General features: G+C 34.5%; 1 protein-coding gene across 1 annotated transcript; it reads left to right on the top strand.

The window, feature by feature from the left end:
- Positions 1 to 9456: 9456 nt before the first annotated feature.
- On the top strand, positions 9457 to 11304 carry LOC115713627 (zinc finger protein ZAT10). The gene has a single exon (XM_030642115.2). The coding sequence runs from the start codon at positions 10048 to 10050 to the stop codon at positions 10840 to 10842; it is 795 nt and encodes a 264-aa protein (XP_030497975.1). The 5' UTR covers positions 9457 to 10047; the 3' UTR covers positions 10843 to 11304.
- Positions 11305 to 12818: the final 1514 nt, after the last annotated feature.

The raw sequence follows: 12818 nt of genomic DNA, 5'->3' as shown, positions 1-12818 counted from the left end.
CCCCTATAAACTCTTTCTTTACAATTTCGCCCTTACTTAGTGAAAAATTCACAAATAGACATAGTCTAATTTGAGAATTATAATTGATTAATCAAAACCAATTACATGAGTCTTACAAGCAATATTATCTCAACTAGTGGGGGGACCATGGGTCTATATAACCGAGCTTCCAATAAGTAGATCAAGAATTTAGCACTAAAATTCACTAACTTATTAATTCTTCGTTGAATCCACGCATAGAACTTAGAATTGCACTCTCAGTATATAGAATGCTCTATATGTTCCACCATATAGACACATCATTAGTTATCCATTGTTATAATCCTAATGTGATCAATGATCCTCTATATGAATGATCTACACTGTAAAGGGATTAAATTACCGTTACACCCTACAATGTATTTATTCCTTAAAACACTTGACCCCGTATAAATGATATTTCAGCTTATGTGAAATGAGTACTCCACCATTTATGTTCGTTTGGTCAAGCTCGAAGGAGATCATCCTTTGCTTACTATTCGCCAGATAGAAGCTATAGATTCCATGTTTATGATAGCGCTCCCACTCAATTGAACTACCGTGTTCCCAAAATGTACGTATCACCCTGACCTAAAAGTAGGCTTAACTAACAAATCAAAGAACACGAATAGCCTTTCAAGATTGAGCCTAATCATAACAGGATTAAGATCATTTGATCTAGGATCAACTAGGCGATATTGACTTGAATAGATATTACGGTAAGTTTAATAAATCTAAGTCAAAGTTCAATATCGGTCCCTTCCGATGCATACTCCATGCATCCAACCTGAGCTTTACTTTAACCAATGTTCTGGAAAGAACATAGTATTTCTCCAAATACAAGTAAACTCTTGTTGTAGATTATCATATCAGTAAAACCCTATGTCTGATAAATCTAGGAAACTTTATTCACATAGTCATGTTTACTTTCCAATGTGTTGACGGCACAATAAACAGGATCAAGTATGTGAAAAGGGTTTCAGATGAATTCATACATTATGTACATATAATCATGAAATAAATCATGTGAACCATGCAACATTAAATGTTATTTCTGATCTATATTAATAAGTAAATCTGATTATATTGAAATGAGTTTTATTTAGGGCATAAAACCCAACATAATGAGCCTAGTGACGGCTACTTTATGAGAAATCACATCAGTCAAGAAAGGATAAAAGATTACGTCCATTAAACCCCTAAAAAGCCTAGGGATTACACCATGCATTTCCTATGATGTATCCATTGGGAATGTGTGCCTTTACTGAATATTACAGAAAGACATGTACCTCAATTCTAGGGATCACCCCACAAAAACACTATAAATACCCCCCAAACTCATAAAGGCAGGGGTCGAGAATTCTAGGTTCCATAAGAACTAGAGAGGAAAACTCACCAAGAACATTCTCTGTAATAAATATTCTCATAAATACACAGACTCGTGGACTAAGGCTCATTAATGCCCCAACCACGTAAAAATCTCTTACATTAACTTCTTACAGCTTTCTTAAATATTATTATTATATTGGTTGCCGAAAACCTCGGTCAACAGTATGTTCGAAAACCAGATTAGACAGAATATGGAAGTCTATATCGATGATATGCTAGTGAAGTTAGTAAAAAGTGAGGATCACACAAAGGGCCTCGCAGAATGTTTTAACATTCTCAGAAAATACGACATGAAACTGAATCCTAAGAAATGTTCTTTTGGGGTTTCCTCAGAAAAATTTCTAGGTTTCATAGTTAATGCGAGAGGAATTGAAGCCAATTCAAAAATAATAAAGGCCTTGATCGAGATGCCTTCACCAACAAAGCCAAAAGAAGTTTAGGCTTTGACAGGAAGAATGGCAGCGCTCAGTAGTTTCATTTCCAAGTCAACAAATAAATGCCATCCATTTTTCAATATTTTACGAGGCAACAAGAAATTCAAATGGACAGAAGAATGTGAGAAAGCTTTTAAAGGCATAAAGAAGCACATGTCAACCCCCCAGTTTTGGCTAAACCAATAACTAAAGAAACTTTATACCTTTATCTGGCTGTCTCGAAGCATGACATTAGTGTGACTTTAGTGCGAGAAGAGGGTAAGCACTAGCAACCTGTTTATTATGTCAGTAAAAGGTTACTAGGGGCAGAGTCGAGGTACCCACCTCTTGAAAAACTTGCATTAAGCCTAATTCATGTATCTTGCAAATTACGGGCATATTTTTAAGCACATCTAACAAATCAACCACTCATGCAAGTTTTATCAAAACCTGATGCTTCAGAAAGATTGATAAAATGGTCGATTGAGTTGGGGTAATTTGGCGTAACTTACCACTCAAGACTGTCAATCAAAAGGCAGGCTTTGGCTAACTTTCTTATTGAAAGAATAAACGCAGAAGAAGATCCAGACGTTGAATGCAAAGTAGAAACATGAAAATTATATGTTGATGGGGCTTCAAACGAGAATGGCTCGGGGGCAGGAGTCATAATGATGTTGCTTGATAACTTTAAATTCCACTACGCATTGAGGTTCCAGTTTGATACCTCAAACAACGAGGCAGAATATGAGGCCTTATTGGCATGTTTGAGAATAGCGGAAGCACTAAAGGTCAAAAATCATACATGCTATAGTAACTCGCAGCTAATTGTAAATCAAGTCTTGGGCAAATACCAAGCGAAAGGCCTAAAAATGGCTAAGTATTTAGAGAAAGTTCGGAAGAACTTTGAAAAGTTTGATTATTTTAAAATCAAACAAATCCCAAGAGAAAAAAACTCTAATGTAGATGCACTAGCGAAGCTGGCGTCTCAATTTGATCTTGACAAGTTGAATTGGGTACCGGTTGAAGTCTTAAATGACCCAAGTATATGTGAAGAGGAAGAAATCGAGATAATAGATACTTTGCCAACATGGATGACACCAATTGTCAAGTATCTAGTAAATGGAGAACTTCCTCCAGACAAAACCAAGACACACAAACTCTTATATTCAATACCTTGCTATACAATGGTTGAGGGTAAATTATACATGAGGGGTTATTCTATGCCTCTCTTACGATGTGTGTTACCAGCAGAAGTAAATGAAATAATTAAAGAAATCCATCAAGGCTTTTGCGGGGACCATGCAGGTTGGAAAAGTCTATCCAAGAAGATTATCCGTCAAGGATATTACTGGCCAACAATCAACAAAGACACACATAAATTTGTTAAGAAATGTGACAAATGCCAAAGATTTTTACATATACCTTGCGTACCACCAACTGAGTTGAGAATGATGACCTCGCCATACCCATTCACAATATAGGGGATTAATCTGATTGGACATTACTCACAGGGCGATGTGGAGTAAAATACACAGTTGTGGCAGTCGACTTCTTTATAAAATGGACAAAGGCTGAACCTCTGGTTTCCATAACTTATAAAAAAGTTCTCGATTTTGTTATTAAGAACATCATTTGCAGGTTTGAAATTCCAATCAAAATAGTATCTAACAATGAAACTCAGTTTGATGGTAAATTATTCACTTAGTTCTGTGAAAGGAATAAAATTATTAAAAGCCTCTCATCAGTATCGAGACCTCAAGAAAATAGACAAGTAGAAGCTACTCCTTCCTCCGTCTATCTCGGTAGCTCTATTCCCTTAACCATGGTTCTTAATATATTATATACATTACATTGATATTTAAAGATCTATTTCACTCACTCACTTTCTCTCTCACTTTTTGTAAGATCTAAGTTTTTCAAATCTAATTTTTAGTATATAAATGTAGATTTGATTTTTTTTTTCGATTGATTTGCAAGTGGTGGTCGTGGTTGTGTGCCTTGGCTTTGTTGTGGTGGTGGTGTGAATTTGTTTTGTGTTGGTATGACATAGTTTGGATTTGATAAAATGTAACTTTTTTAATGTTTGTTTCCATCTAAAACTGGCGCAAACAATCAAAAATAATTTTTATATTTATTTTTGCATCGGTTAAAAATGGACGCAAAAAGTTTTTACTGTCAATTACCAACCAACCTAAATGCATTCTATTTTTTTCTTATACATCATATAGACACGTTAGTTTTTTGAACTAATGCAATAAATGTGGGATATTAGCGGCTATGTTGGGTTTTATGCCCTAAATAAAACTCATTTCAATATAATCAGATTTACTTATTAATATAGATCAGAAATAACATTTAATGTTGCATTGTTCACATGATTTATTTCATGATTATTTACATAATGTATGAATTCTATTTAGGTCCAGAACATATGAATTTGTTAATGATTATAGTGTTGTCAACACAGTGAAATATAATCTTAATTATATGTTCGAAAGTTTATTCCCTGATTTGTCAGTTCACTGGATTTAGACTGACATGATAATCAGCGATAGGTATTCTTACACCTTGGATAAGTGTTATGTCCTTTCCAGGACATTGGCAAAGTTTACCAATATCAGATGTATGGAGTATACATCGGAAGGGACCGATATTGAACTTTGATTAGATATATTAAAATTTACCGTATTATCTATTCAATTCAATATCACCTGTTGATCCTAGATCAAATGATCTTAATCCTGATATGGTTAGGTTCGCTCTCAAGAGTACTATACATGTTCTTTGATTTGTTAGTTAAGCCTACTTTTGGGTCAGGGTGATACGTACATTTTGGGAACATGATAGTATAATTGAGTGGGAGCGCTACCATAAATATGGAATCTATAACTTCTATAGGAATTTAGAAGTGAAACAATGATATCCTTCGAGCTTGGCTAAACAGAGATAAATGGTGGAGATCTCATTTCACTTTGCTGAAATATCATTTATACGGAGCTAAGTGTTTTAAGGATAAAATACATTGAAGGTGTAACGGTAACTTAGTGCCTTTTCAATGTAGATCATCTATTAGAGGGTCATTGATCACATTAGGATTATAACAATGGATAACTAATGACGTATCTATATCGTGGAACATATAGAGCGTTCTATATACTGAGAGTGCAATTCTAAGTTCTATGTGTGGATTTTACGAAGAATTAATAAGTCAGTGAATTTAAGATATAAATTCTTGATCTGCTTATTGGAAGCTCAGATATATAGACTCATGGTCCCCATACTAGTTGAGACCATACTGCTTGTAAGACTCAGTTAATTGATTTTGATTAATCAATTATAATTCTAAAGTTAGACTATGTCTAGTTTATGAATTTTCACTAAGCAAGGGCAAAATTGTAAAGAAAAGAGAATTCTAGGTTTATTTATTAATTAAGAGACTTTATATGTCTAGTTAATAAATATATTAAATGACAATATTATTTAATAATTAATTTTTAGTTATTAAATAATTAGAATTGGCATTTAAATGGTTGAATTTGAAAATTGGCATTTTTGAGAAAATAAGATGCAGGAATGATAAAACAGCAAAATTGCATAAGTGAGGCCCATTATCCAAGGCCCATGGCCGGCCAAACTTATAGGGTTTTATCATTTATTTTTTCATTATTTTAATGCCAAATATTTCTAACTTAAACCTAGGTAGTTACCTATAAATAGATAGTGATGGCTCTCATTCACACTTAACTTTGTCAGATGAAATTTGAGCCTCCTATTCTTTTCTCTATAGGCCGAACCACTTCCCTTCTCTTTTCTTCTCTAAATTTCGAAATCCTTGAGTGAATGAGTGAGTGCCCACACACATCAAGTGGTATCTCAATCATAGTGTGTAAGACTGTGGAAAATCAACCAACAAGAAGGAGAATCAGCATCAAAGGAAGGAGAGAAAGAGATCGAGGTTCAGATCTTGGTGATGCTCTGCTACAGAAAGGAATCAAGGGCTAGAGGTCTGAACGGAAGGAGCCATTATATTCCGCTGCACCCAATGTAAGGTTTACTAAACTTTATATGTGTTTATTTCATTGTTTTAGAATTCATATTAGGATGTTAATGAAACATACTTGTTAGTAAATCTAGATCCTGGTAAAATATATCCAACAACTGGCCTCAGAGCCATGGTAATGATTTACTTTCATGAAATATGAATTAAAACGATGTTATATGTTGATTTGGATGGTTTCATGTGGTTTATGTGCTTATTTGATGATAGTTTAGAAATCGCAATATATGTTACTTAAATATTTTTTATTTCGATCTGGAAGTATTTTTTCTGGAAAGTAGACGAAAAATTAATAAATTTAGGCTTTTACAGAACCTAATTTGGATTTTGTATGAATTAGTTATGATTTTTTGAATTTGAACGAAAATATCAAGATTTGAATGTCACGCGCGCGCGCACGAGCCTCGGATCCGCTCGGACACGCTGCTGTCTGAAGGGCAGCTCGCGCCCAAGATCCTCGGTCAGATGGGGCTGCTTGCAGCCTCTATCCTCTAGGATGTTAATAAAACATACTTGTTAGTAAATCTAGATCTTGGTAAAATATATCCAACAGGCTAAACCACCTGAACTTTACGGTTTGTAACACTTAACCACAAAAACTGAATTTTTGGCGGCTAAACTACCTAAACCCTGGTTCCGTTTTGCTCTGCACACCTCCGTCCAAAAATCACAGTTAAGTGCCACAGTAGACTGTCCACGTGTACACACTTGTACACGTGGAAAATTTTTAGGGGTCCACGTAATATTAGTTTTAGAAAATAATTATAAATATTTAAAAAAATTAAAAAATAATTTTTTTTTTCTTTTTCACTTTTTTTAATTTAAAAAAATTAACAAATTAATTTTTTTTTTACATTTTTTTTTTCTTTTTCTTCTTCTTTCTTCTTTCTTCTATTTTTTTCTACAGAAACCCTCCCAGCCCAATAAACAAATCCTATTCCTTCAAAAAAATCAGAAAACCCTAATTCTCAGTTGTGTTCAACATTAATTGGGGTTTGATAAACCAAAACACAGAGAGATATACATACATAAGCTTAATAACTTAGAGAGAGGAGAGAGAGACAGACACCCTTTTTGTTTTATCACTCCTCTTTCTCTTCTCAGAAGGGTTACTTGTACTAATTCCTTCTCTTCTATTTGAATCTCATCGGAATTCGGTTTTTGGGGCTGTGACGCCATTAATGTACGGACGAGATTTTCTGCAGAATCGGAATCCAGTGGTTTTGGAGGGTTTACAGAGTACTTCTGGCACCAACCGATAATGGTGGATTTCAAAGCGAGATTGGGGATTACAGAGGAGAAGTCTGGTGTGGAAGAGTCTGGTAAAGTGGGAGTAAAGTCTAAAGCTTTACAGATTTTAACACAGGTACGTTCAAAACTGTGACCTGATGACACAATAACTGGTTCAGCCATTAATGATCCAGTAATGGGACATATGAATTCAATTGGAGGTTGTTGATTTGATTCTGTTGTTGTGGGAATTGTTGTTGATGATCTATGAAAAAGCTTCCATGTACGTCTTGGATTATTACCACTTAGTTCCACACTCTTCTCTTTCTTCTTTTCTCTTCTTGATTTGCTTCGGTTTTCTTCTGTGTCATGAATAATCAACCTCACCAAACCTTCTTGAAACTCCATTGTTGATTCTCCTTCTTTGAAACAAACTCAAAGCACCCTTTAATCTGGAATAGTGAAATACAATAATGGTGGCTTAAAGTTCATAACTTTTTCACCAGATTCTTGGTGATGCTTGAAAAAGAAAATATGAAACGTTTGAATGTAAGTGAATTGAGATTCGGTTTGGAGTATGAAAAAATAAAAAAAATAAATAATTTTTTAATTTTTGTAAATTAAAAAAAGTAAAATAGTAAAAAAAAAATATTTTTTTTTTATTTTTAATTTTTTTAAATATTTATAATTATTTTTTAACACTAATACTACGTGGACTATTAAAAATTCGCCACGTATATAAGTGTGTACACGTGGACAGTCCACCCTGACATTTAACTGTAATTTTTGGACGAAGGTGTGCAGAGCAAAACGGAACTAGTGTTTAGGTAGTTTAGCCGCTAAAAATTTGATTTTTGTGGTTAAGTCTTACAAATCGTAAAGCTGTTTAGCCGTCAATATTCCCAATAAATGTATATATGGATTTTGACGCTATCATTTTTGTAGTGGTGCATATTTTAAATGACCGACATGGTACATCAAATATATAATGAGTTGGAATGTTATTTGAAATTAAGCCACCTAATCATTTTTGCGGAAAAAAATGCTCCAGTATTTAAGTGTTAAAAACTTAAAAAACCTAAATATTTTCTCAAATACTTACATTTTCTTATAAGAAAAATATTATTTGCTTTCTTTGTGGGCGAGCAATGGGTAGTGGCCTACTTCTTTTCTTCTTTTTAAGGACTCTAGCTGGACTGGACCATTACATTCCCTTATTTGTATTTTCACTATTTTGTAGTACCCATAATAGGTGAGCAGTGACCTAAATTCTAGAGTGAAGCAATATTGTATTAGGATGGAAATTTGGTTAGTGCATTTATGCAATCAATATCTGTTTCTCATCTAGCCAATTGCCCAATCATGTACTCCAATGTATTTGATGAATTTGACTCAAACAAAAGGAAAAGAATAAAGCTCCTTCCAGAAATTTGGCTAATAAATTCTCCTATATGAACGAACGACTCCACGATGATGACCCATAGGTCCATCGTGGTGGAAAGATGAATAGTTGATAGAATAGTGACAATATTCAGTCTTGATTCAAATGTAAAAAGCCAACGTCAAAAAACATAAATCTTGACCAAGTTAAATAATAATAATAATAATAATAATAATAATAATAATAATAATAAAAATCCTATTGTTTAGTGGAGAATAAATTATATTATAATAGCCTCCACAATAAGAATACGAGCCTACTATAGCAACAGTGAATATAAAATAGACGGTGGACAATATCCAGCACAAGTTCATCTCCGTAACAACACTTTACTGTAATAAAAGACACTGAGATGTTGAAGTCAGTACCGCATTTTTGTTTAACCGAGCATTAGTTGGGAAAGTGAAAAAAGAAAAACTAGGGAGGCCCTTTTGTTCTTTTGTTGGTAAAAAGTAGACAAAATAAGATGGAAATTAGGTGGTGAGTTCAAGCTCCAAATAGCAATTACATAAATTATATATAATCAAAGATTAGATGGGGTAAAAGATAAAAAAGAAAGAAACAGATGGATATTACCTCCACGTGTTGCGGATCATTATCACTAAGAATTAAATATGCCGGTGTGTCCTAATACATGGAACCTTAATAAACCCACTCTCAACTTGTCAATCCAAACACGGTAGTTGTGTCTTATACACTTAAATAAAATAAAATCATATTTATAAAATTATAAGAAGGAAAAGTCGCCGCCACTACCTAAAATAATCCTACCACGGCTGCTGCTGCTCCTCCCTGATACACTGTTGATCGGGTCTTGGTTGGAGTTAGACAGGGGTTGGTCTTTACGAATAACCAAAACCCTTATCCTTTTACCTTCATCAACTCCTTAATATTTGACTTTTATAGCCGTCTTTCTGGCCTCAGTCCTCTTCTCCTGGGTTGGAAGACTTTGATTCCTTTTCAAAGTTGGACCCAAACTCCGAATTAATTAATTAAGTATTCTCACATCCTTTAGCCTCATGGGCCCACAAATACTCACACACTTGCCACTTCTCCTCCTACTCCTTAATATTCACAGTCTCACTCTTTGACCGACTTAGTCCCTCTCTCTCTCTCTCTCTCTCTCTCTCTCTCTCTCTACTTGCACACCAAGAAAGTACTAACCAAATAAACGTGCTCCACTCTTTGTTTTTGCAAATTGGAAAAAAGGTGCAATTTTTCATTCATTTTATTGAAAAGTAGTTTGGGTCCCAGACTTGGCTTCACTCCCTCATTACTTTCTCACCACTCGACACGCAACTTCCTATCCTTCTCTTTCTTCTCCCTTTATATACTCCCTACTCACTCTCACTCAATTCACATTCCAAACTCAATTCACATTCCAAGTCCCTTGAAAAAAAAAAAAAAAACACACACACATACAGATACACGACTCTCTGAAGATACTCTTTTATTTCTTCCCTTGCAAAGAAAAAGGGTTTCTGTCTTTGTGTAATATTATGGCTATGGAAGCTTTGAACTCTCCTACCACCGCTACGGCGCCGTTTCACTTCGAAGACGTGGCCAGCCTTAACTACCTGGAGCCATGGGCCAAGCGCAAGCGCTCCAAGCGTTCTCGTCACGATCATCCTTCCACCGAAGAAGAGTATCTTGCTCTCTGCTTAATCATGCTCGCTCGTGGTGGTGCCGATCAACAGCGCCGGAAGTTGACTCCTACTCGTGCTCCAGTCGATCATCAGATGGCAACTACCTCGCCTACTAAGCTGAGTTACAAATGCTCTGTTTGTAATAAGGCTTTTCCATCTTATCAAGCTTTAGGTGGACACAAAGCTAGTCATAGGAAAGGAAATGGAGGCGAATTAGATCAGTCTACGTCTTCGACAACTACCAATACCACTACCACGTCTGCCGCGGCTGCCAGAGTCTCTAACGGTACTGGTAAGGCTCACGAGTGTTCAATCTGCCATAAATCTTTCCCAACCGGCCAAGCCCTCGGTGGACACAAGAGGTGCCACTATGAAGGCGGAGGTGCTTCCGCAGCTACCACCGCTGCAGCCACTGCCAATAGCGCTTTGACCACAACATCCGAAGGCATAGGGTCCACCTCCCACACTCACACCTCGTTAAGTCAAAGCCACCGCGGATTTGACCTGAACCTACCTGCTCTGCCAGAATACTCCCGTGATTTCTTTGTCTCCGGCGACGAAGAGGTTGAAAGTCCCCACCCGCTCAAAAAGATCCGCCTGACGATCTCACCTCTGAAGATCGAAATCCCTGAACACCACTCGAATTAGCATTCTAATTGAACTTCTACCATTTATATTTTGAAAAATTCGTTTATCAAATTAGGAAAATGGAACTTTATGTTTTTTAAGACTCATTTTTCCTGTACATATAAGTTGCAGAATTATCTTAAATATTAGCTTGTTGGTCAGTTGTAATAGTTAAAATTCAATTAATTCAATTGTTTTTTTTAAAAAAAAATTTTATGTTCAACTTTCTGTTATATTCAGTAAGCTCTTTATTATGTATTTTTTTTTTTATGAATATTAAATATAATTGTCGGAATATTATATTGGGAATGAGAAAGGGGAAGGGTGTGCAAAGAGCATGATTAGGAATGAGTATGCAGAACCGCGTGGGGGGAAGAAGTGAATGACAGAGTTTGTTGAGTTCAGTTGAGGCCACTTGCACATGTTGGATAAAAAACAGATCAAATTGATTTAATTAGTGCTGCTTATGCGTGCTTCTGCTCCCACTCTGACTCTTTCTACCGTAACAACAACTAATAATGGACCTACATTCACGCCCAAAATTAATCTCTTTCTTTTAATCATTACATTATTATAAGAGTTTTATCATTACGTTTTTATATACCTATAGGATTTGGGGCAATTACTTTATTGATTAAATTTAAACACATTAATATATAAGTAAGGTAAGACAAGAAAAGGGGAGTGAGTGAGAGTGAGGGGTACTGATTCGGATGAGATCAAATTTGGTGGGGATAAAAAATGAAGAAGATAAGAATGGTTTTTCTTTCTTTTGGTTTCTGATATTTTTGGATTTTTTTTGGGCACACATAAATATCGTGTTCTTTTGCGTGTGGGACTGATAACTGATTAGGATGACAGGTGGGCTGTTACTTAATATGGTTTCTTTCCTGTATTATTGTTTGATCTGAATTTCTTTCCTATATATTTTTTTTAAGTTAAATTTCCCTATCTCATTGTGGCGTGGGATTTTGTTTGCGACACGTAGTTGAGTTTATTAAAAGGTTTGGAAAGGTGTTTTTTCAAGGATACGTATTAGAGATACATGTGTGAAAACAGAGAAAACTGGAGAAAAAAAAAATGAAAGTGGAAGTGTCCTCCGTGTTGCATGGTAAGATCGCATAAGGCCACGATGAAGCCAGCACCATCAGCGGTGTTTAACATGTGTATCAATAACCCTTAACGCGTTACGTGTTCTGCACAATGATCTATTTATTCTTTCTCTTTTCTTTGATTTTCTTATTTTTAATTTATTTTTAAGTTTTAAGTAATAGTATTACCATACATGCTGTTCTACTACTTTCTTTGGATTCTTTTAATAATTTTATTGTGCTCGATTAATCAGATTTTAATCATGACTCTTACAAAATATTAAAAATATCATTAATTTGTTATGATTTTATTTTAAAGAGTAACTGAGTGTTTTTTTATTTTTGATTTCTCGTAATTTGGAAATTTAATTTCTTATTGAAAAAATATTTGGTAATTATGCCTTCAAGATTTCAGTAACTAAGTTTTTATCGTTTCAGCAATTTTTTTTTTTTATTTTTGGATGAAATATTAGATTTTTTATATGTATTTATTTAAATATATAATAGATGGAAAACTACAAAAGCTATTCACAAAAGAATATATATATATATATTTTTTTTTTTTGAGAAAAGACACAAAAGAATATATTTAAAGATTTAATTATAAGATTTTTTTTTTTTGAAAGAAGATTTAATTTTAATAGTTTCAAACTTGATTGTCATGTTTTCTGTTTCTTCTAAAAGATGGAATTGGGAAAAAGCGAAAAAACTTAATGAAAACTTCATGATAGGGATGCCCGACTTTTTCTAATACTTTTACAAGGCCTCCATTCTATTGGTCAACCAAGGGAGTGCCAACTGCCAGCCAAACCATCCAATTACAATAAGCACCAAAAGTATATAAATATTTATTATTATTATAAAGAACATTATATCTACTTAACAAATAAATAAATTATGTATTTC

The sequence above is a fragment of the Cannabis sativa genome, chromosome X (genome assembly GCF_029168945.1).
Source record: "Cannabis sativa cultivar Pink pepper isolate KNU-18-1 chromosome X, ASM2916894v1, whole genome shotgun sequence".
Taxonomy (NCBI): domain Eukaryota; kingdom Viridiplantae; phylum Streptophyta; class Magnoliopsida; order Rosales; family Cannabaceae; genus Cannabis; species Cannabis sativa.
This window is presented reverse-complemented; position numbering and strand designations above follow the sequence as displayed.

Excerpts from the sequence above, each read along its gene's own strand:
- LOC115713627 (XM_030642115.2), top strand. The coding sequence starts at position 10,048 with ATGGCTATGGAAGCTTTGAACTCTCCTACCACCGCTACGGCGCCGTTT.